This window comes from Lycium barbarum, chromosome 4 (genome assembly GCF_019175385.1).
Source record: "Lycium barbarum isolate Lr01 chromosome 4, ASM1917538v2, whole genome shotgun sequence".
In the NCBI taxonomy this organism is placed as follows: domain Eukaryota; kingdom Viridiplantae; phylum Streptophyta; class Magnoliopsida; order Solanales; family Solanaceae; genus Lycium; species Lycium barbarum.
The window spans coordinates 72,224,979-72,250,135 of NC_083340.1; the positions used below are offsets into that span (position 1 = coordinate 72,224,979).

Sequence of the window (25,157 nt, forward strand, 5' to 3'; positions counted from 1 at the left end):
GGTCAAACGGACCAACGGCCACGACCAACTCGGCTATGGAGAAGCCAGACCAAATGATGCCCTTCCTTTGCTTCGGTTCAAGCACTCCTCCGGTTCAGAAAGAAAATCTTCGTGCACGTGTTTGTCCCTTTCTTCCCTCGGTCTCCGGTCTTACCGATTTAACATATATCCGATTTTTACCGTATACAACCACGTGTGCAAGTAAATTAATTAATTTAACAATCACGAGTTACACAAACATTGAGACTAGTTAATATAAACTTGGAAACAATAAATAAAAATATTAGAAAAAACGAAGAAAATAAAAAGAAATAAGTGAAAGATAAAGAGTTTGGTAGGAATAGGATTGTGAGATGGGTGTGATAGCCGTCTAAGAAAGACCACACCACCCACGAAAACGAACAAAAACAGACAGAAGGCTTTTTTCCGATGATGTTCATGTAAAGAGTCTGCTCTTCCTCTTTGTTTCATCCAACCCTAAAATGAAGAGCCCTAAAATTCATCCAACCTTTTCTGTCCCTCTAAACGCTGAAACTTTGAAGTATTTGGGAGTCTGAGGCGTATTCCAAGTGTGATTTCCCTAGATCTGATTTGTCTTTGAGGTAATAGCATTTCTTCGTTGATTTTGTTACAAATTTTCATGCCTCAATTTGGAATGTTTTATCTGTTTTCGGATTTTTGTTTTCTCTCTTCTGGATCGCTTCTATTTTGTTTTTATTATTGATACAAAACTTCCCGTTTACTTTTATTTTTGGGGAAATGATTGATCATAATTTTGTCTTGTCGTTTTGGATTAAGGGAATCTGATTTGTCATATCACACTCTCCTAATTTATGCTGGTAGTTCTACCTTATATAATATAGAGATAAATGGTCATAAACACACCTGAGGTATTACTTTTCTTTTTTTTTGTGAATTTTCTACCTGAACTATCACCAACACACCTGGACTAGTATCTGATGGTGCATGCTATACACACTCTTTTGTTTTTTGGTTTAAAAATGGTGCCTAATGGCACTCCACACGGATAACTAAAGGAATTAATGGGAAAATATTAAAAAAAAAAAAATAACAGATAAGGGTTGACCACCTGATAGTTGAGGTAGAAATCTCGCAAAAAAGGTGATACTTCAAGTGTTTTTTTGACTGTTATCTGAGAGTTTTGAAGTGAGTATGAGAAAAAGGGAGCTTAATTGATGGTCGTTACAGTGTAAGCATTTTGCTGTTTTTAACCCATTAAGAAAATGATATTATAGCGACTATTTAACGAGTTTGAAGTGAATTTGGGAACAAATGAAACTAGGTTAGCTTGGTTTTTACAGCTTAAGATTTGTGTTTCTTTGATATTAAGGTTGGATGTTGTATAGCGGTTAGTTATCTATCAAAAATGATAATATTGTGGTTATTTTATGCTTCTCTTGGGGAGTTATTTTCTTTGGAGAATGCATTTGTCATATGATAGTGCTGAATATCACTCTTAGCATTTTGATGGATGATGGAAATATAATATGAATAAGTGAAATGGATTATTAACCCTTATGAAAGCTGTGTGCTTGCACTTATGTGCAATGTATTTATGCTTTGATGGGTATAAGGTTGCATTTCATTATCCTTTTTTAAATATTTGCGTGCTGATATTTGATTGGGATGTGGTCCTGCAGGTTAAGATGTTTAGGTGTTGCTTTTCAAATCATTATTGGGGGACGTTTTGTCCAATTGATGGATGACGACCATTCCAATGGATAGTAATTCAGATCATTCGTCCCGGGAGCGAGTTCAGCGCCTCTACAACAAGGTTGGTGTTTACCGTGTCCCCTGATTGCTTTTCCATTATAATCGAGTATAAAAATATTATGCATTCGTTTGTTTTGTGCTTTACTTGTAAAGCTGCAAGTTGAACATCCATACAAAGAGCCATATTTGTTGTCTATAAAGCTGCAAGTTGTATCTATATAGATTTTTTTTTTGCATAAAGAGCAACTGCATATTTCCTTGTTTGAAGCATGTAATTGACATTTTTTTATCTTCATTTTTTCCCCCAAAGAATGCTGAGTTGGAGGTTAAACGGAGAAAAGCAGCACAAGCTAGAGTTCCTTCTGATCCAAGTGCATGGCAACAAATGCGAGAAAACTACGAAACTATCATACTTGAGGATCATGCTTTCTCAGAACAACATGAAATAGAGTATGCCTTGTGGCAGTTGCATTACAGGAGAATTGAGGAATTGCGGGCACACTTCAATGCTGCTGTAAATTCAAGTGGGTCAACCAATGGGAAGGTTCCCCTTATTAGTGGACCAGATCGCATCACAAAGATCCGAACACAGTTTAAAACTTTTCTTTCAGAAGCAACAGGCTTTTATCATGATTTGATGCTAAAAGTTAGGTCTAAGTATGGTCTGCCACTGGGATATTCCTCTGATGATCCAGAGAATCAGATTCCTTCCTCAAAAGATGGTAACAAGTCCGTGGAGGTGAAAAAAGGATTGATATCTTGCCATCGTTGTTTGATTTATCTTGGTGATCTTGCTCGGTACAAAGGCTTATATGGTGAGGGTGATTCTAAAGCTCGTGATTTTGCTGCTGCTTCGAACTATTACCTGCAAGCGGCTTCACTTTGGCCTTCAAGTGGCAATCCTCACCATCAGGTATTTTCTACAATCAAAGGGGAATATCAATATTGAGTAATCTTCATATAGAACAGTTTGTTTTCTGAGTGTTCGTATTGTGATGGCTGATTGTCTTGTTTCCTCAGCTCGCAATACTGGCTTCCTATTCGAATGATGAGCTGGTGGCTATTTATCGCTATTTTCGCAGTCTTGCACTAGAAAGCCCTTTTGCCACCGCAAGGGATAACTTGATCATTGCATTTGAAAAGGTAAACAACCTATTGAGAAGACATGTTAAGATCTTGCTGGTAGTTGGGTTAAGATACTTCGGATCTCTATTTTTTCCTCTGTGTATCTCTGAACAATTCCTCTCCTCTCCCCCAACCCTCCAATTGCTTTATCTTTTAAATGTAGTTATCAGATAAATTGTCTAAGAGCTTATATGTAAGATTGTGTGATTTTGATGCAGCAAAGCTGCATGCTTATGTTGGTGATGAGAATGTTAATGATTGACCAACTTTTTTATGTAGGATCATGTCTACTAGGTATAACTAGTGCGGACTGAGATCTAGGTCTGGGCTTGGTGCCATATTGAGAGTATAAGTGGTCTGCGTTACTCATAGACAGATGCAGGATTAGGTTAAAAAGCAAGAGTAGTTTAGGATGACTTAAATTATGTCATATGTATCTCTTCTGTTTGTCTGTGTTAAAACTGCGGCAACACCAGTGCAAATATCATTTAGCAGCGTGGTGCTTCTTGTAGTATATAACCATAAATGATTTTGGTAAAAGCTAAGGCTGTTGTACCATATTCTGTTCTAATAGCGGACAATATTTAAGTTCTATGTAAACGCAAACCATATGAAATTGCTTTGTTGCTTGGAGAATTCTTAATTGTATGCTATATGCATAGAGCTGTACTATGCCTTGTATTATGCTCCTTGTGTCCTTGTCAAAATATGCCTCTAAAATTTTGAGCGAGAGATTTGGGGAGGAATTTTGATTCTTATATTTTACTGTGGTTTGGACATTGACTTTTTCCAGTATGTTTGATTGTGCAACTGTTACCAGAAGATTCAGCTATTTTTGTTATGTGTCTTATATTTTGATTGGAAAAATTTAGCTCTATTAATATGAACACATGTTAGCTATTAATATGAATCACCGAGGAGGTGTGCAATCCAGTAATTTTTGGGAATCCTGTACTTCTAATGCAAAATATATTTAGTTATGCGGGATTTTAGTGGTCCTTTGTCAAATTTGCAAATTGTATTTGCTAATCTGAGATGTTATTGGTCCTTTGTAAAATTTGTAAACAATGACATCTTTCGGCAGAACCGTCAGTTTTACACCCAGCTGCTGGGGGATACTAAAGCTTCCTCCACCAAGCCATTGCCTCCTCGCACAACTGGAAAAGGAAGAGGCAAAGGAGAAACAAGGCAACCGATGAAAGACGATAAGGTTGAAGCAATCTCAGTCCAGGAAAAAGCTTCTAGTATGTCCGACATCTTCAAAACCTTCAGCACGAGATTTGTTCGATTGAATGGCATTCTTTTCACTCGCACTAGGTATTTTCCTATCCGTTCTCTAATACGAATCTCTGCTATTTGATCTACAATATAATTGATATTGTTCTTTTGCCATCTTTAACCAGCTTGGAGACTTTTGGAGAAGTGCAGTCGGTGGTTAAGAATGATCTGCTTGAGCTTCTCTCTTCTGGGCCTGATGAGAAGAATAATTTTGGTTCTGACGCTGCCGACTGTAGACTGGTTATTGTGAGGCTCGTGGCTATCCTAATATTCACTGTTCATAATGTGAATAAGGAAATTGAAAATCCGTCATATGCTGAGATTTTACAAAGATCTGTACTTCTACAGAATTCATTCATTGCTGTTTTTGAGTTCATGGGTCATGTAGTTGAGAGATGTGTCCAACTAAATGATCCCACAACAAGCTTCCTTTTGCCTGGTGTTTTGGTGTTTGTGGAGTGGTTGGTGTGCCATCACGATGTTGCACTTGGCAATGAACCAGAAGAGAAACAAACGACAGCTAGATCATTTTTCTGGAAGAACTGCATTGCTTTCTTTAATAAGCTACTGTCTAGCGAGTTCCAGTTTGTTGATGACGACAAGGATGAAACATGCTTTTTCAACATGAGCAGGTATGATGAAGGAGAGAGTGGTAATCGTCTGGCATTGCCTGAGGATTTCGAACTGAGAGGATTTTTACCTCTTCTTCAGGCACAACTTATCCTTGATTTTTCAAGGAAACATTCTTTTGGTGGTGGTGGTGGCATCAAAGAGAAGAAATCACGTCTCCAGAGGATAATAGCAGCAGGAAAGGCTCTTGTTAGTGTGGTCCGTGTTGGAGAAGAGGGAATATATTTTGACAGTAAGGCAAAGAAATTCATCATTGGCATTGAGCCCCAAGTATCTGATGATTATGCACATTGCACCATGGAAGTACCCAAACTAAGCGGTATTGAGCTGGAGAATCCAGCTGCAGGGCAGCTAACTGTAGAAGCTCTGCAGCCAAAGCAAGAATTGTATGTGGAGTGTGAGGAAGAAGATGAAGTAATTGTCTTTAAGCCATCTGTGGCAGAAAAGCATGTGAATGGAAGCGCGTCAAACATGATGAACTCGGAAGTTCCTGTTTCTTGTGTTGGTGCTGCTGCCAAGGTTCCTCCTGGCATTAACATAACCTCTGCTGTTCTAGGAAATGAGATGGGCCCTTTTTCAGCTGCATTTGATGGATTGATCATGCCAAGTGCATTACATGCAAGTGCAAGGCCACCCCCAAGTATTGCCAATAACAGTGGCCAATATATGCAGCCTATGCAACCAAGTACTTCAATGTGGTCTGTTGAACAGGGTGCTGTTATGAATGGATTGGCCAGCTTGAACTTGATAGGAAATGGTCCGACTTTAAAATCTGAGTTGCAAGGTCATTCAGGAGTATTTCCACCTGCACCATATTCTATCCCTTTTCCACAGTCTCACAATTTTAGCATAGCAAATAATTTCCCCCTGCAGTTTCCAGATGCTGCTATACCATCTGACTTCAGTTCACTTTCATCCTCAGTAGCTGATATTGACAGCATGTCGATTAAGTCTCCATCAGTCATGTCAACAGGCATAAAGAAAAATCCAGTTAGCAGACCTCTTCGGCATCTGGGTCCACCTCCAGGCTTTGGTTCTGTTCCTTCCAAAGCACTGGACGAGTCTTCATCAGCCATGACTGTAAAGAATGAACATACTCTTCTTCCTCCTATGGATGACTATAGCTGGCTGGATGGATATCAGTTGTCTTCATCACATCGGAGCATTGGTTTCAATAACTCCATTAACCATTCAACACAATCCGTGAGCAAGAGCAGTAGCTTAGTTGGGATGGTAAACTTTCCTTTCCCTGGGAAACAGGTTAATTCTCTGCATGTACAAGCGGGGAACCAGAAAGGTCGGGAAGACTACCAGATATCTGAACAATTAAAACGCCACCAGGAGCAACCTCAGCAACTCAGGAGCGTAAATCAACGGTCTGTTGCACTGCCTCAGCAGCATCAAGGACAGTCTCAGTGGGAATGCCGTTTCTTTGTGTGATATGGATACGAGAGATTAGATGGTAAAATCCTTGTACCTTAAGGAGAACTAATTACTTGAACAAATCACCCATGTTTCATCTTTCCTGGCCCTGTATTTTATCTTTCTTACAGTTAGCTGCTCAAGTTTTTCCAGGTTAAAAATTACTGTGGCGATGTCCAGCGGCCTGTTGCTATGACGTTCAACCATCATATTTGCTGTATGCCCAAGGTTATTAAGTTTTTCTTGCAGCATGGATGGTCTTGGAGCGTTGCACGCACTTGCTGTCGAGCAGGTACTGGTTCCACCCAACCCCTCCTGGATCTCTCTCTGTTTCTCTTGGTCTTCTACTGTGCATTTGATTCCATTCAGTTAGTTAATATATATTCGACATACTTTTGACAATTTTTTATGACTCATCCTGAAGGGACAGCCTTTTTGTCTGGGTAGTCTGCTGAGAAAGTTCCCCCATTGTTTCTTTTCTTCCTAGGCAGGTAGTTTCTGTGAGCTTACTTAATATTGTGTGCATGGCTGGTTGTCTGTGGAAGCTTGCTAACTGTGTCCTATTTCTTTTTTACTTTTGTTGGGACTGGGATTATTTAGAGTTAGAATCTGATTCGACGCTTTTCTTATTGGAAGGCCTGAACTATTATGATGATCTGTCCTATTCTTTAGCTATTGAATTCCAATTTAGAACTTCCTACTCACTTGATTTCCTGTTTGTACCTCGAGGTTATTAAGGTAAATTCGCTGGTTATGTGTCAAACTAGTTTACCCTTTAAATTTCTCATATACTTAGGGGGAGACCACAGAATTTTGAAGCTGAAAGCAATTGATTTCTCAGTTAATTAAAAAAGAAGAGAAACTCACACTTTTTTGGGTGTATGCAGCTTCTGCCTAGCTCTCCAGACTGGTTGAGTCAGACTGAGGTCAGTAGGTGAATCGATTGGGAGTTTTGGGAGTACGAACCTTGCGTGGTCAGATGGTTGGTATATCATCTGTTGGTTGATTGCTGGTTGGAGCAATGAATGAAAAGCTAGTCAACCTATCTGATAGGAGATCTCTCTTACAAAGTTATGCTACATGCCATGATGAGCAGTTTCCAACTTTTAAATGTCTTAAGTAGATACCTTTTCAGTTAACATGTCCGCCTGGAAGTTGTGCAGTGAAGATGGATTAGTTATCAGGGGAGTAATTATTGATGTTTGATGGAAATAAGTATGCGAATATGTACGCATATGGTTATCTCACTTTCTCTGGTTTGTCGCATTGTCATCTAGTGGCAATATCCTGTCATGTTTGTTATTTGGATTTGTGCTGCTTGTGATCCAGTTGCAGACTGTCACTGGATAATTAGTGTCTGGTCACCTGTATCTTGGCACGTCATTTTCCCAAGCAGGTAATGCCCAAAACAATTTGTTTTGATTGACATCTTTCGTCTTTGGTTTTAGTCTGCGAGGCATATTCCTTCTCTCCTCCCCACCACTCCCCGCCCCCCAACCCTTTCAAGACTGCTTATGTTTACATGATAGTTCATATTTTCGTTCCTCAGCAATTCCTTCTATTAACAATGCTGGAAATGTCTTCTGGCCTCAGTTTTCGCCTATTCAAAGTAGCAAGCCTTGGCATTATGTTAAAATGTGGTAAAACTTGGTAGTGCTTACGCAGGTTGGAGGGCGAAAGACATCAAGATTAACTAAAGAAATGTGATTTAACTGATATAGTTCTGGTAGGTATCTTATTGGTTCGCAGGTTGGAGGGTGATTGACATCAAGAATAACTAAGGCTATGCGATTAACTGATATAGTTCTGGTAGCCAGTAGGTATCTTATTGGTTCACGGTTTTGGCAGAGGAAAAAAGTGAAGCAGCAAAAAAACTTGAACGACCGTTATTTCTTTGCTTATTCATCCATGAACTTAAATTCAATATCTTATTTTCCTCATCCTTAAATAATCACGATATTGTACATTATAAAGGTGGATTTTCACCGACTGCAAATGACCAGCAAGTTTGCACTAGTAGTTGTCTATCTAAATTTGTGAACTATGGCCTAAAGATGTATTGTAGAATCTGTGCTGATAAATCACCATTTTCAGGATGCTTTCATAAACACCAACACAAATGTTTTAAAAACGACCACAAGTTGTAAGTGTTTTGATGCATGAAATATGTTTGCGTGAGGGTAAATTGCCTACATTGCACTCTCCTGAGTGAGATATGACTTTTCCCCGACCTCGCGTGAATGGTGGATCGAGTTGCCTTTTTTGTTCTGAGAAAAGTTGTCCTTCGTTTTTACCAAATTCGAAAATTGGTGAACTTCTAGGACTATTTTCTTTATTTTCTACTTCGAGGATAATGCCTGGATCTTTCCGTTGATGTCAGGAGGTTAAAAAAAAAACATGAGGAATCTACAGTATCAGGAATCAATAGTCTGTTGTAAATAAGTGCCTCAATAGATCGGAACAACAAAATTTAGGACTTATGAATTTTTTTCAAAGTGAATGTATCTGGAGAGCTAAATTTAGAATGTTCGTTATGTTCATGCTTGAACTACTAAATACATTTTTGATATATTCTAAATTATGAACTTTATTTAATGTTGCTTAGATTTTTCAAGAATTTCTTAGCAGATAAATAGAGGTTCTTTCATTGAGAAAACATAAGGATATATTCATCAAAAGATATCATATATGCAAAGAATAAATAAGAACAGTTTGAATGTTACCTTTTTGTGGCATAGTTGAATCATAAAATGGTGTTGTTATTATTCTTTTGTTTGCTCATGGAGGAGATTTAACTATGTCAAAAAAAAATTGGGTTTCTATTATTATTATTATTATCATTAACAATTCGAAGAAAGTTGCCTCTATGCCTTGTACAACAATTTCGAACGGTGTTCCGACTTACCAAATTCTAATTTTGAATTTTTGATGACAAAGATTTTCCTACATGGCGTGAAAAGGTGGAATTCTTCTTACAATGGTTGAAGTTGACATATGTTATTAAACAACCTTGCTTATATTATTTTTAGTTCTGAAACTGCGAGTCTATTTTGAACAAGAACAAATTGCTAAGTGGCAAGATGATTATTTAATAAAGAATTATATTCTTGAGGAATGGCCCAACAAATGTTATGATCCATATTCTGCTAAGTGAAAGTCTGCTAAAAGAGCTTTGGGATACTCTTCAACCTATTTAGGGCAATTTGCAGGATTGTCCTTCGTTGTGGGGTGCTCTTTAATTTTTGGTCCCTCAAAATGGTGGTCTTTAACTTTTGCCTTCAGGCAGAATTTCGCTCCCCATGCAAATAGGTAGAATTTGCAAAAATGCAAATTTTGCCTTGCAGTTTTTTTTTTTTTTTTTTAAAACTGAGTTGTGGTTTGAACCTAGATCCTCAGGGTATTAGGTGAAGTGCAGAACTTAAAGATCACCAATTTGAAGGGCAAAAATTAAAGACTATCCCAAATGAAGGGCAATCCGCGCAAAAAAAAGACCTATTTATCTAATAGAATAGAAAAGGCAAGCCCAAAACAATTCTTGTTTCAAACTATATGGAGTTTAAAATGGTTGATGATAAGTTGATAACTTCCAATAAGGTGTTCATTAACTTGGAGCCGACCTTTCATGCATAAAGAGTTTGGAATACATTGAAAGTACGTGGAATGAAAATTTGAAGGCTACAAAACATGCTCAATTGAAGGTTCAAGGCCACATTTACAAATATGATCAAAGGTTAATTAGGCCACATCTGTAATCAATATTACATATTATTACCAGAAGCCTTTAGGGTTTATTCCCATAGCTAGTTTTTTTTGGATGAATTAAAGGATCGATCCTTATGCGAGGGCTAGGGATATTTCCTTAATTGGACCTCTTTTGGATTAATCCATTGTATGAATTCCATGTATTAGATTAATCACGTGACCTTTAGATTAATTCTAGTAATTAATGCTAGTTTAATTGTTGGAATTGTTTTCATCAAGGTTGAAGAAGGTTTCAGAAGGCATCAGTGAAACTCTTCCTCCTTTTAAGCCCTTCTGTATGTCCTCTATTAGAGAACAAACATAGGTTTGGGCAAAATGATTAATGCTCTTCTTTTTCTTTAAGAAAAATATGATGGGTAAATGACTCATTTAAAAAGAAAATAGAAAACACTACACCTACTCTGCAATTTAGATCGATCACATTTTACCTTAATGAATAAGAGACAAACGGTAAAATTCAATGATTTTGTTAAGAGTGTTTGTCTCTTATTAAAAATTCAATAAAAGACAAACACTAAATTCAATAATTTCGTTATCTTTCCATTAGTCAACTAAACACAAAGTAGGGAAAAGCTTTTTCGAGGATCCCTTTGATGCATGGAATTGTAGCTATTGCGCAAGCTATGCATGTACCAGAGACCCCAACAGAAGCGACACACCACAAGTGTGTTCAACTGGGAAAACCAGCTAATAGCAAAAGAAATCTCCATCATAACATCAACTACAGTTGTAGACCAATACAGTCCATGATCACAAGATAACGGAAATTTCAGGAAACATAGTTTAGTAAGACATAATACATGCAGCTCCAGAACTGCAAAACAGCACAACACAACCACCACAAGAGTAGTAAAAATACAAAGATGATTAAGGGAAAATCTTAGAGACCTAGTCCAACTGTACGACCATCTCTTCGGCGAAGTCCAGCAGTATATTGCTTCTCCAAGTCCATCTGGAGCTCCTTTTGCCTCTCTGCATCGTGAATGACTGGTTTGTTCTCTGTCTTCACCTCGCCTTTCACACCCTACAATTGGCCATAGGCACCAAGGCAACCTCAGACTCTAAAAGTGTGTTAGTACACGAAGAAAAACTTTACTGAGTTGACAAGTTAATAAGACTCTGCATAAGACTGATGGCGGCTATTACTTCTGACAATATAAAGCAAATCAAAAGGTATGGAAATTACCATGAGTTTGTTGAATTTTTCTTGACGCTCGCTGTCACCAAATAGTGATGTATCCCAACGATGAGTGGACTAAATAATCGACCATCAATTGAACATACAAAGAGCAAGAGAGAGTGAATAACATTGAGCATCGGATAGAGAGATATAACAAGCAAAAATTAAACATCTGTACCAAGCTGATTTCAGCAAAAGGGATAAAAAAGAGACTTTAAGACGTGTATCCTCTTGAAGTGGAACAAATTTATCTAGATTATACACAAGCTGCAACTGCTCCACCGTAAGCCGACAAAGGAGATGCCAAGTTTTACGAAGAGGTGAAGGTGCAACAGGTGGAACAAATTTATCTAGATTATACACAAGCTGCAACTGCTCCACCGTAAGCCGACAAAGGAGATACCAAGTTTTACGAAGAGGTGAAGGTGCAACAGGTGGGAATGCAGAGGAATAATATGGGAATAACTTCCCATACCTGCAGGAACACAAGAGGAGAAGAGGACACATAGGTAGAGTAAAATTACCTCTTCAGTATTAGTCGTCGTTTTCTTGTTTCCCCACAGCAGCTTCTTCTTTTGGTCAGTAGTCATGATACCCGTTCCAATAAGGTTTCTATTAACTGTCATGTTGCGAAACTTAAATCAGTAAGAGAACATTACTAACATAATGAATTACCGAGAAATATAATTGCAAACATAAATACTTTGTAATGGTTCTCGAATAAAGCACATATAGTCAAACAAGCATCAGCACAGACAACTAAAGAAACATATAATTATTTTTTTTTGATAATGGTAACAGTAAAAGAAACATATAAATATATACAGTAATATATATAAAAACATATTGTAGGGCTGCTTCGCATCTATGCCCCATTTGCCTTTGTTCACATGCCATGGCGCCATGGCAAGCCTTTAAGTGCCAAGTGAAAATTGTGCTTGTGTCTATGTCGCCCCATAAGTAGCTCGTGCCAGCACTCTGTAGCCTGCAGTGTGCATGGCGCAGTCAGCGGGCAGCGTCCATTCACGCTTGCCCGCAGCCCGCACACTCACTGAAGATAAAGATAAGGACGCGGTCTCTCCAAGAGCCTTACACCGACTAGCCTGCCTTTGCAACTCTAGGTTGCCATGACGCCAAACAACTTGCTTGGAGTCATTATATAAGTAGACCCATTTCCATGTAATATAGATTAGCTTAAATTTAAGTATCTACATCATGTTTTTCCAGCTTATTTATGTCATGTCCTGTCGCTTAAGTTTATATTTATAAAGCATATATATGGGGATTATAGTAGTCGAAGTTTCAGCAAGCATTCAGATCTCTGTACTGGTGCTTCCACCCCTGGAACCATATTGTCTTTCTTGTAATTATTGCTCTCCTTAATAAAAAGCAAACTTTCATTGAATTCTTTCTTCCGCATATTATGATCTTGATATTAGTTTTCCCGTATGGCACTAACAACTCTATTGGGGTCCTTTGCTTGGCGGAAGATAATCACACGGAAGTCAACTTTGCCTTCCGAAACATCTCAGAAAGGCATCGCATAATAATATACATGCAAACAGGTCTTATAAGCTAATGAATTCAGGCTCTTTGGACTTACGTTTTGCCTAACCATTTAAAGACAACGGTGCTCCCTCATCAACCAAGAATGTGAAATATTAATAATTAATAATCCAGAGTACGGGCTTTAAAGTAGACGATTGACAAAATATATGCATCCTAAGTTTCGCTCCCATAAGAATGAAACTAATAGTATGTTTAGCCAAGCTCCCAAAATCTACTAATTGAAAAGCATTTTTTGTCGGAAGCGTTTCTGGAAAAAGATTTTTTTTTCTCCTTAAAAAAAATAAAAAAATATTGAAGGGTAGCAATGTGTTTGGCTAATCAATTTGAATAGCACTTTTGTCGCTATTAGAGCAGCAATTTGTGTTTTGCCAAGGATCCAAAATTGCTTCTTAGAGAAGCTACTTTTTTCAACTTCTGAAAAATAACTTAAGCTATTACTCAAAAGTACTTAATTTTCACCTAAAAAACTTGGTCAAACAGCTCAACTCTCTAAAATATGCAATTTTGGCTTCCCGTAGACATGGCCAAACAAGCTATAAAGCGAAGAAATTAGGGGGTATTTCAGTCCTAAATGCAGACAATTCTAGGAGAATGACAAGATAGATGATGATGTAACACATAGATCAAAAATAAGATCGTTGGAATGTAGAAGAGATATCTACCAAAATGAAAAGCAAATTTTATAGAACGGTTGCATGAGCAGCAATATTATGTAGGAGCAAATGATGGCTTTAGTTCATATTCGTAAAATGAGTACCATAAAAAAGCGGATGTTAAGATGAATGTACGAACACGATAAGACAAGATCAAAAATGATCTTACTTGACAGATTGTGTAAATAACACACATAGAGAAAAAAAAACACAGAGGAACACGTAAATCTCATGGAGGGAAATCACCTCAAACAGCCTGCAATCAAGGGGAATCCATTTAGATTTATTGAAGAACAGAACAGATGAGACAGCGGTTCATACAAGCTATACAAGTTAATTGGAACTACGATTTACACACTATTGATACACTTAAACCAGATTAGTTAATTCCAAGGAGTCCTTCAGTTAGTTAAAGATTGAACGTGTGAGATCTGGAGAACCTCTAATTTATAAAGACCCCTACTTTGTCTTAAAAGATAAATTTAAGACAATGTTGTTAATCTTTAGAATAACCCTTTCAATATTAAGCTAGACCCATCAATACAAAAGTAATTGAGTATCTAAAGAGAGAGAGAGAGAAGGGAAGGAGGAGGGGGGGGGGGGGGGGGGGGGGCAGGGAAGTGTCTTAGGGTAATTGATGCTCCAAACCAAGTGGAAGGAAGTTCTTAGACATGAGATATGATCGTAATTTGGACATATTGTATTAGTGTTTGGAGAAAAAACAAGCCAACAAATGGGCAAGTGTGTTTCAGATTTCTCTAACCACAAGGAAGCTTTTAGCCTAGTTTCACACTATACGGAGATAAAACCAGGAGCATGAATCATATAGGAGACGATGTACAACACCCTTAAACGTCCCATTTAATTTAAAGAGCCTTTCAAAAACTTATCCAAACAGAACCAGAGCTCTGTGGTTAAAGAACAATTTCGACTTCCACAAATCAGACCCAAGTGTAGCCTTAAAACCAAAACAATCTAACGGTAGGTTTCTAGAAAACTCATACATGTTTCCAGAAACTCATCAAAAAATAATCCAGACATGACTTTTTCACAAATTTTATTTTTCTAAAACTTTTCCTATAGAATATTTTTCCAGAAACAAACCAAAACTAAATCCAAACCAACCTAAGATTTCCACTGTACATTAAATCCCCGCCCCCCAAAAAGAAAAAGAAAACAAAAGAAGAAATATACCTAATTCAGCAGCCTTCATTGCAGCAATTTTTGCAGCATCTATATCAGAGTCTTTTACCCCATGCTCCAAAGCCAATTCACTGTTTGGATCTTGACCTTGTTTTGAGTTCGAAGAAAGGTTTCCATCAGCTGCACTTGCTGGATTCAAGCCTGAATAATAAAGACAGTGTAATTAAAAACATATAATAGTAGTCCAGGAAGAAGATCGAGATGGTTAATACCATCTTTTCCCTGCTCAGAACTCTGATCCATGCCTGAGAATTTTGACTTCTTAGCTGGAGACTCTCGCCCTTTACCAGAACCAACATTTCTGTCTTCAAATATCTTCTCTCGGTCCTGATAGTTCTTCCTTTCCTCTTTGGTGTATTTCTCGCCATCCAAGTCCGCTTCCTTCAGCCGTTGCACAGAACAGTCTTTTCTTGAATTTGACTCATTTCGTTTGCTTCTAGACTCCTCATAAGCAGGCAAACGATCACTCTTGTGATCTCGGCTGTCTCTATACTCCTTATACCTATCACTCTCCCTGGATCTATTATCGTCAATGCTAGATTTATTATAACGCCTACCTGATCCTACTCTATCAAATGATGAATCTTTATCTTTGAATGATGAAGTTTCTCTCTCCCGGTTCTTGCTTCTATGCCCTAAATCCTCATACCTATCTCGGTAGTGTTTGTCGATGTCACGTGGGTAGTCTCTTGATCTATGATCATTATCTCGCCTGGAGTTCTTGGAATAATTGTCCACTTTTGAATCACGATGAGAATGAGAGGATAGTTTTGAATATCCTCTATCATCATCATCAGTATGCCTGTCGTGCCTATGGTGATTGCGAGAACTCCTAGAAGACTGCCTGTGAGATTCACCACCTCGACCTTGTCGGTTTCGATCTAAATAATCATCCTTGTGTCGCCAATCATCCTTCCTCGATGGGATAGGACTAGAGCTCCTCTTGCGGCCAGGGCTCCCTACATTCACCGAAGATAGGATAGTTAAGAAGCAAAGATCACATGTCAATAATATTCACAAGGCAGACTCAAACTGATGCCTGGTCTATGTCTGTGAAGCACTAAATAATACCGTTTAAAACTGGAGAAGCAAATTACTTAAGGGTGTGCCGGTATGATGTAAAATATTTTCCATAAAAAATATTGTTCGAGATAAATGCTTTTACCTACAATAAATATTTCATAGATCACTTTCCGATGGCTGAGCATTAGATACGTCACCACCACAATAGTACAGGTATGAATAGGGTATAGGAGCAGTATTTTGGTGCTCATTGTGGGTCAAAAAGCTGACAGTAATACCTATAGATGGTCAGAGTAGGAGTGTTGTAAAGTAAGAGCAAAGATACTGGTAAAGGACATGACTTGCACCCCAAAATGACAGACATCAATTTCTCCCACTCATGGAGAACATATCCTACAATTCAAGACATTCGAGACCGTTTAGGAAACATCTTGTATTACACCAAAACCCCTTAAATCTCCTATAATTACATCAACCAAGGCTTATAATAAATACAAAAGCCTAATTTGGCACAAAGCAGAACCCAAACAATCGTACGGATATTAGTCACCGCCAGCAAACCACAAAATCTCCAAATATCTTCTTCTTTTTTTCTTTTTCTTTTCTTTTTGAAAACTGGTAAATTGCAAATATCTTTTTTTTTTTCTTTTTGCTTCCCAGTTATACTATTAGCCTAACATTCCATATCCAACAAGGTACCCATTTTACTTTATTGAGCAAAACCACCTCTTGGCTAGTAAAGACTGACAATATGTTAAGCAATTGCAAGAAGAAGATAAAAGTCTCTTTAATTTATTTGTTTTAATAAGTAAAAGTCTCGTTAATTTTTGTACCCAAAAATACAGAATTTTCTACAACAGTTGTGAAAATGGAATTTTTAGTTTGGCTTTATCAATGCCATTGAGAAATATATAAGAGCAGCGATGTTGGAAAGATATTGGATAAAGGAGGGAGCGTAATATGAATACTCATCCTGCATTCCTGCTCCAAGGTGAAAACAGCAAGAGGCTATTAGAGTGCATGTTCTGGCTTTTATATAGACTGTGATACTTCCAGACCATTCAATCACAAAACATGCATCAAGCATTAATTGCTATAGAACGTCTATTCCATTAATCAACTACGCCTCTAGGCTATATCCCAAATAGATGAGGTTCTCTAAATTCTGTCTATCCAGTACTCACTATTCATGCCAATACAGTTGAATGTGTGTGTGTGTATGGGTTTTGCTAGGTTCGCATTGTACCCACTTTTTGGTTCACTAAAATATCCCTTCCACCTCATAAAAATAGAAACTTCCAGGGACATTTTGGTATTTTCCAACTCATCCAATTTTCCTTCGTTTTCCCACCCGTCAGTCTCTGTGGAATACCCAATTTTGCTTCCTTCTACTGCAAACTTTTTCTTTACAAATTTCAACCCATTTAAATTCTCCAATTTGTTTCCTTCTTGATGAACTATAAATGACCTTCTTAAATAGAAATTATTTCAATTATTTAATCAATACTGTTTCAGTTCATGGGTATGTATTTCTTGAGATTGGTCGATTGAAATTGGACCGAGTGACCAAAAGGCACCAGTGAAATTCAAACCCAGCACATTCAAACTAATTAATAATGGAGTTAGACGCATTCCTCAATGTTGTAAAGAGTTTGATTATTTGATGGTGGTAGTTTGTTGTTACTAGTAATACAACAACCAATTTTAGTAGCAAGGAAATTAAATCCTCTAATGGGTAAATGGTTAGAAACTTGGTTACTTCATTACAACCGTGACGGCGATGATTGTTGACCACAATTTGTGGTGGAAGACGACGGAACAGTGAGAAGAGAATTGGTGTTACCGCATCTTGAAGGAGTGAACTTTTAGATTCTGAAATGCCATATAAATTGGAAACTTAGATGATTGAAAAAAATGTCCCTAATTTAATGTGTTGGCTGAAAATACTATGGGCATTTAAGGAAATTGAAAAAATGGGTATAATGCTAGCACATAATCGTACGGTAGCAACCCTACACACACACATTATATATATAAGAGAGAGAGAGAGAGAGAGAGAAGAAGAAATGTTTAAGCCATCATATCATCTTTACCTATTATGCTAGGTAATTTGACTTATTTTCAATATAACAAATCTCATAATTTTAAGGACGCTTACCTGCAAATATCCTTGGGTGACCTCATAGTGTAGAAAATATTTTACATTGACAGTGTATATAACTTAAATTATATATAGACCCATGTGGTCCGGCCCTTGTCGGACCCCGCGCATAGCGGGAGCTTAGTGCACCGGGCTGCCCTGGTCATCAACATATTGCTATAAAAATGTTTCTTTCGAAGAAATGCACATGCCCGTGCAAGTATCTCACAAATTCAGGAAAAGAAGCACGTGCCAGTCAAGACAGCAAGTTCCAAAATTTGCTACACAGAAGTAGGAACACATACATACACAAAGAAACAGTATTAACCTTAAAAATGACAAATGCAAAAAGAAGAGAAGTGAAACATTTGGGGAATCAAAAGAGGGTATGTCTTAATAGTACAGAACAAAAGAACTAACCGTCAGGGGAGGAGGATCCATCAAGGGGAGAGCGACGCCTGTATTTCCTGTTAACTGCATCATTCGACAGCTTACGGAATCCCCCCTTTGAATCATTATTATTCTCTTGAGACTCCATCACTACTTAACCTGAAACCCAAATCATATTCACAATTTCAAACTGCCAACCATATATGGCACCCATAAACTAATCGTTTCAAGAGACAGAATACATAATATTCCAAGCTATAATACCAAGAAACATTAATCATCAAACGATAAAGGAAATTCACCATCCCCTTACTTATTCAAACAAATTGGATAGCTGAAATTTAAATAACTCAGGTTCATAAACTAAGAAAAAGGAGTTCTTGAAATTAGAAATGTAAAATTTAATGAAATTTAAAAATTTAGGGTTTTGAGAAATCAAGAAACAAATAAAAGGGCAAACCTTTGGTGGGTATTTCAAATGCAGAAATTGATTTGCTGTGTTTATCTTCCAAAAGCTTCGTGTATCTACTAGTACTAGTATTGCTGTGTGAGAGCTAGGGCTTTTTTATTTTGCACTTTATTGCAGACAAAAATTGAAGAGATACCGTTCTTCTTACGATAAATAAAATAATGGACCTTTTTTTTTCTTTCCAATTTTGACCCACTATAAAAGAAAAAAAGGAAAAATGAGCCGAGTTTCGGTCTAAAATTACAACCGTATCAACTTTTTGTTATTAAATAATTAAAACGAGAAAGAGGCCAAGAGAATTGTAGATATTTTAATTCTCAATAATATGATATGATTATAGAATTGGGTTAAGAAAATCTCTGAAGAAGAAACTCTTGTTCCTCCAAAAAAGGATGTTAACTTTTAGTAAGAGAATTCAAATTGTCATATTAAGATGTGGTTACATTCACATTACATAAATTGGTAAACTTTCAGTGATTCTTTTCAACGGTGGACAGTTTATTTAAGTTAGCATCATGATTTAGATATTTTACAATTTTGGGTGAATGTTGCATAGACTTATATGCTCAGATTCTCAATTAGAGGCCCATGACTAATGTGCTTGGAGTTATATTTTTATATTCAGTTTATTTGATAACCATAAGAATCAAAGAGATTATTGTTAATTTTGTTATTATAATACTCAATACATATTAGTTCAACGTTCGCTCGGTAAATAGCTTAGGTCGAGTGTCAATTACATCTCTCTCTAATTTTTAGGTGTGACACTAAATTTCATGTTTTTAGCGGAACAAACTTCGAAAATCAATTATTGAAGTATTTGTTTTTCCGCTCTCACCAAATGTTGATCAAGGAAAGAGCTCAAAATTGATCGGTATATAAGCCCTTATCTGAGGTGAGTTTTTTCATGATCCTAATAGTCTTGTTAATTGTTTATCCTTACCTCATAACATAATAGCCTTTTTTTCTTTTATTAAGTGACTTCTTTTACATTCAATTGGTAAGAAGAAGCATTATGAGCAATATTTATATGCAAGGAAAAAAGTTATCAATGAAAATTCAAGCGCCAAAAATATTTTAAAGATGTACATTGATATATTGTATGCTAAAGCTTTCCGCTATCATCTTTCAACAAATTCTAGCAACGTGTCCACATAAGTATGGACAATGAATTCAAACATATCAAAGAAAATATGTCATTTCTCCATGACTAAAATAAAGCACGAGGAAAGAAAATGCAAAACTGATTACCAGGAATATTATTGGTGCAATGACCTTGGAAATATTTTTTTTCCATTTTTTGGACAAGGAACTCTTTTCAATAGCTAAGAGTTAGGTAAAAATCAATTAATTAATCAAATTTGTAGTTGTTTACCATGCTAGAGTTGCTTTAAAATTATCTAATTAACTTAAGCTTCAAACTTATCTAGTTGACGTAAGCATCCGAGAAAGTCATAAAAGAAGATGTTGATCTCACCGTGTCCCTTGAAGAAGGATGTTATGATATCGAGTAATCATCATTCCAATATAACACTGCATTTGGTTGTTCTTATTCGAAATATCAATTCACAACTCATAAAAGTTGTTAATCATGACAGAAAAATTAGAGGCACCCGTTAATGATAGGATATATTTTACTCTTTAAATTGGTTAATATTAAAATGTTGTGGTCTCAATAATAGTTCATGATGAAAGATGAAGAAGATCAAGAAATCCAAGAAAATCAAGAACCACAAGATTGAAATTCAAGAGCAAGAAAGTTCAAAAGGCTCAAGTTTGAAGATTAATTTCTTTCAAGAATGAGAATTCTTGTTTCTTGAATCCTTTTCTAAATAGTTTTTCTTGAATTTCTTGATCTTCTTCATCTTTCATCATTAATGAAAGATATAGAAGATCAAGAAATCCAAGAAAACCAAGAAGCACAACATTGAAATTGAAGAGCAAGAAAGTCCAAAAGGCTAAAATTTGAAGATTAATTTCTTTCAAGAATGAGAATTCTTATTTCTTGAATCATTTTCTAAATAGGTTTCTTGTTTCTTGAATTATATTATTGTAGGAATTTAATTTCTTGTCATTAGTAGGATCTTTATCCTAGTTGTAGTAGGATTCCAGTTTTCTTTATTCTTTTCCTTATAGAATAGGGATTTTACTTTCCTTGTTTTTAGCTATTTCCTTTCTAGAGTAGAATAGGAATTTGGAGCCATAAAAGAAGAGATCCTAGGCCTGTATAAAGGATTCTCATGACATGTAATAGGAGAATCTATGTTTTTTTTTAGCATAAACCCTAGTTTGCAATAGAGTTATTTTCTCTATTTGGTATTCTTTATCCTTGTTTTTGGTTCCAAGCAAGGTGGTGATAGTCTTTATCTTGTTTTTCAGTTGTGTGTGGTATTTCTTTATTACGTTTATTGATTTCAAGTGATGACTTAGGAACTTTATAGGTTCTTGATAATTCAAGAACGCGTTTCATGACTAAAATTTGTTCTATTTCGTACCCAGAATCGTAACTTTCTTTCCATCATTTTACCATGAAGATTTACTTGTTTTAAACGGATAAATAGTTATTTCCATAGTTCAGATCGTCAGCTTTCACCTCGCGTTTGAATCACCTAGTTCTGAGACCTATAGCTTGTGTTACATATGTTTCTTGAATTCTGCCCATCAAATCGCTTCAAGATCAAGATCAAGATCCTGGTTGATTGATTCTTTGTTAACTCAAAGAATCACATCAGTTTGGTATCAGTGCACAGTTGTGTCACGACCCAATCTGTCGTGATGGCACCCACACTAACCCCCCTGGTGGGCGATCCATCCCCTTAACCAATTATCCAATTTACACTTAATAAGTCTAAGTCATGCCATAGATAATAAATAAGTGTGCATATTACAACCCTAAAATTGGAAATTCATCATACAATGACTCTAAACATAAGTAACGTCTAAGAACTACATAAATGTCTAAATATATCAGAAATGTCTAGAAATGAAATAGACATCAATAAGGAGAGATCTTCAGGCGACATGACATGGATAGGAGCTCGCCCTTGGATCTGGTCAGGAAGTAGCCTCAGGCTAGATGCGAGGTCTAGAAGACGACTCCGGAATGCAATCTGCACTCAAAAAGGGTGCAACAAGGTAGTATCAATACAAACACTATGTACAGGTAGATACCATAGGCCGACTAAGATTAACTCATACAAATATACATAGAATCAATAAGATAAACAGCTAGGCACAAATATCCACACAGAATAACCAGCAAATGCGATAAATAGTAACTTATGCCGTGCAATGATGAAACCCAGTACAATGCAATGGTCCGATCAGTAATACCACATGTACACACATGCTAGGGCCTTGATTGTCACGACCCAGCTAGGGGCCGTGTCGGGTACCCGGGGCTAACCACTGAGCACCGCTCGTGCCATCACTTATTAAGCTTATTTAACAATCATTTATCCGATTCATGCTTAATTTATAATAAAATCCATTTTTATTTAGAAACGAAATGCTTTTATACATACGAGCCCTTAGACCAGCAAAATAATGTACACACACACACACACACACACATATATATATATATATATACATACATAATGACCATGCCATGAAACCACACGACTCACGTTGAGTATCTACGAGCCTCTAAGAGATGACATCTACAACTGTACACAAAAGAATCATCATAGGCACCTCCGGGACAATGGAGGGCTTCCGATCAGCTGGCAGCCTCTAAGAATCCGGAGCAAGGTTTCCTCCCTGTCTACCTGTGGGCATGAACACAACGTCCATAGAGAAAGGACGTTAGTACGAATATTGTACTGAGTATGTAAGGCAGGAATGAAATAAACAAACATAATAGAAAGATCATGAGCCATGGGACAAAGATATAACCTGCACACATGTCATAGGAAATCGTATTACTGTCATATTTCACATTTTACGCAATCATAGTACACATGTTATCACATCCCATACATCATCACGTACGTCATCATATACCTCATCACATCATAATCTGTATCGTTACCCGCGTCCGGGTAACCCTCATATGCCGCCCACTAGTGGTGATCATGCCCGACCCTCTCGGCTCGGTGTAAACATCGCAGCCCGCATTAGCGGTGACATGCCCGGCCATATAGGCGCGGTGGAATCATACGCAGCCCGCATTAGCGGTGACATGCCCGGCCATATAGGCGCGGTGGAAGTCTTATCATCACAACATCAATCATAACACGTCATTATCATACATCTCAAGCCATAGCATCATGTTATTATTTCTTAGTGTTCCATGTATCCCATAGTGTTACAAGTTAGCATTACTTATCATCTTATTGTCATGTCATACATTAGCATTAAGAGCATTCATTAGGATTTAAGACAACCATACTATGTCGGGGTGACGTAAGGTCGTGAACCCCCGATTGTATTATGGACATTTATGAGTATCATGCCTCGCCTTGAAGGGAAGGAAAAGTAAGGCGAGTGTTAACAATAATAGCATCATTAGCATTGTAGGAACATCATGCCACAATTTCTTGAGTCTCTAGACTCTAGCTCATTGTCATCACTATCATGCTCATAGGGGATTTAATATATAGAAGGACTCTTAAGCTTCATCTTATAGAAGGATTTGTGGAAAGCTTGAAGGATTCATGCCTTTTGAAAGAAGAGTTAAGCCTCACATACCTTTGTCGTTTAAGCAATTTAGCGTCTGCTTATTCTCCTTCAATGTCACGCCTCTACCTTCAAAAAGAGGATTCGTACGATCGTTAGTTAACCAACTATAAGAACGCACTATTATTTCTAGAGAAAATTGGGCAACACTTCCTTTGTTTATACTATTTTTCCCGTATTCCATATCAACTCCCAATCACCCACAATAACATTCACAATATAGCAAATCATAATTATCATTCATATACAATGGCCATGATCCACCATTTCTCTTCATTTTCCCCCACATTTATGGTTTTGGGTTCGCTATCGGATTTTCCCATGTATCACACTTATCTCATGGTCTTCATGTCATTTGTAACATATTCATACTCACAACACACTAACATTCATAATTCAATTCAACTACCACTCACTCATGACACTATTCACTCTTGAATGACCCATTTGCTATGTTCTTCTACAATTCAGGTATCTTAACATTCCAATACTTTAAACAACATAAAATGGTCATGAAACTCACCTTGGATGATGGTTGAACAAGTCTTGAGTGGATTTTCTCCTCTAGCAACAAAACCCTATCTCACCTCTTTTGGTTTTCTTTGAGGAGGATGAACTTTACTTGGGTTTCACACTCTTGTTTTCATGAACTTGGTGTGGTTGATCTTGATTTTCACTTGGATTCTTGTATTGGAAGAGTTTTGGAAGGTTCTAGAGAGATGTTGGGTCGTGGAGAGAGAAGATGAAATAAGATAAAATGAACTTAGGTCCTTATTTAAAAATTGAAATCTGTCCCGACATCATTATACGGTCCATTATACGGTCTATATAAATTTATACGGTCCGTATAATCGACTGTAAAACTGCTCCAATGACTACTCTTTTTCTGTGTCAACTTGACGGTACATTATACGGGCCGTATAATTTTATACGGTCCGTATAATTGACCGTAAAATCATCCCTTCAGCAACCTCATTCTGCCTCATTCTGTGACTCTTTTACGGTCTATTATACGGCCGTATAATGTTATACGGTTCGTATAATTGACCGTATAACCCATCAGTTCACTGAGTCTTATTCTCGTCATTTCGTTTGATCCCCGATCCTTATGGAACCTTCTTAACAATTATTTAGCACCTCAATACCTGTCTAAAGGACATTGTCCCTCGTCAAAACACCATATACGTCATACCCTTCATTGGCCTAATCACTGTACGCTATCTGGGAAAATTTCCAAGGTGTAACATTGATCGCACAATAGTCATGACCCGCGGGGGACCCATGTTGTTTATGTATCATCCATCCGAAAAGGGTCTCGAATCCGGATTCAAATACCCTCCGTTCCGAAAAGAGCCTCGGATCCGAATTCAGACACCCTACGTTCCGGGAAGAGCCTCGGACCCGGAGCCATATACCATAGTTACCTCAAAGGTGTCACAGTTCCTTTCATAATCATCATAAGGCTTTCATCAACCATATCCATATCATGAATGAGTGAATAAACATAAACATGATTGCTACGCTCAAAATACACCTTTTATTAGCATAAAGCAGACATTGTCAAATATATTAACCCAACAAGGTTAGAGTCGAATCCCACAGGGAATATGGTGTGAAAAGGTTGCTAAAATCGTATAATACTTTGTTCTAGGTCTAATGTCAAATTTCGTTGAAGGTGTTGTAAAGGTTTTGGTTTTGTAGACTATTGGAATTTATCAGTAATTGAGTTGTAATTTATGGGTAAAAAGAATCAAGGGTGTGTCCAGATAAAGTGTATGATCATGGGTATTGATCTTGATATACTTCTAATAGATCGTTGTATGAATGCAATTAACCTCTATGTGAATCTTTACTATTTCCCAATAAATAAAGATTATTTCTTTGTATGATTTTCCCAAT

The 25,157-nt window shown here is 37.1% G+C and overlaps 2 protein-coding genes across 4 annotated transcripts; one reads left to right on the forward strand and one right to left on the reverse strand.

Annotated features, from left to right (window-relative positions):
• The first annotated feature begins 333 nt into the window (after nt 1-333).
• LOC132636080 (nonsense-mediated mRNA decay factor SMG7-like) lies at nt 334-7,615 on the forward strand. 3 transcript variants are annotated; one of them, XM_060352753.1, is made up of 8 exons: nt 334-602; nt 1,662-1,795; nt 2,045-2,647; nt 2,755-2,877; nt 3,944-4,176; nt 4,263-6,229; nt 6,334-6,481; nt 7,077-7,615. In XM_060352753.1, the coding sequence occupies exons 2-6, from the start codon at nt 1,724-1,726 to the stop codon at nt 6,205-6,207; spliced, it is 2,976 nt and encodes a 991-aa protein (XP_060208736.1). In that variant the 5' UTR covers nt 334-602; nt 1,662-1,723; the 3' UTR covers nt 6,208-6,229; nt 6,334-6,481; nt 7,077-7,615. The 3 variants fall into 3 exon arrangements, with proteins under 3 accessions (XP_060208736.1, XP_060208735.1, XP_060208737.1); XM_060352752.1 differs by having other exon boundaries at nt 6,343-6,481; XM_060352754.1 differs by lacking the exon at nt 7,077-7,615 and adding an exon at nt 6,614-7,056 and having other exon boundaries at nt 6,343-6,481.
• Nucleotides 7,616-10,642: 3,027 nt separating this feature from the next.
• On the reverse strand, nt 10,643-18,750 carry LOC132636081 (uncharacterized). The gene is made up of 7 exons (XM_060352755.1): nt 18,570-18,750; nt 18,140-18,268; nt 14,769-15,515; nt 14,548-14,697; nt 11,656-11,750; nt 11,138-11,206; nt 10,643-10,975 (listed from the first exon to the last, which is right to left on the reverse strand). The coding sequence occupies exons 2-7, from the start codon at nt 18,255-18,257 to the stop codon at nt 10,832-10,834; spliced, it is 1,323 nt and encodes a 440-aa protein (XP_060208738.1). The 5' UTR covers nt 18,258-18,268; nt 18,570-18,750; the 3' UTR covers nt 10,643-10,831.
• Nucleotides 18,751-25,157: the final 6,407 nt, after the last annotated feature.

Excerpts from the sequence above, each read along its gene's own strand:
- LOC132636080 (XM_060352753.1), top strand. The coding sequence starts at position 1,724 with ATGACGACCATTCCAATGGATAGTAATTCAGATCATTCGTCCCGGGAG. Across the intron at positions 2,878-3,943 it reads TGATCATTGCATTTGAAAAG|AACCGTCAGTTTTACACCCA; the intron begins GTAAACAACCTA and ends ATCTTTCGGCAG. Across the intron at positions 4,177-4,262 it reads ATTCTTTTCACTCGCACTAG|CTTGGAGACTTTTGGAGAAG; the intron begins GTATTTTCCTAT and ends ATCTTTAACCAG.
- LOC132636081 (XM_060352755.1), bottom strand. The coding sequence starts at position 18,257 with ATGGAGTCTCAAGAGAATAATAATGATTCAAAGGGGGGATTCCGTAAG. Across the intron at positions 15,516-18,139 it reads TGGATCCTCCTCCCCTGACG|GGAGCCCTGGCCGCAAGAGG; the intron begins GTTAGTTCTTTT and ends CGGTGAATGTAG. Across the intron at positions 14,698-14,768 it reads TTCTGAGCAGGGAAAAGATG|GCTTGAATCCAGCAAGTGCA; the intron begins GTATTAACCATC and ends TTTATTATTCAG.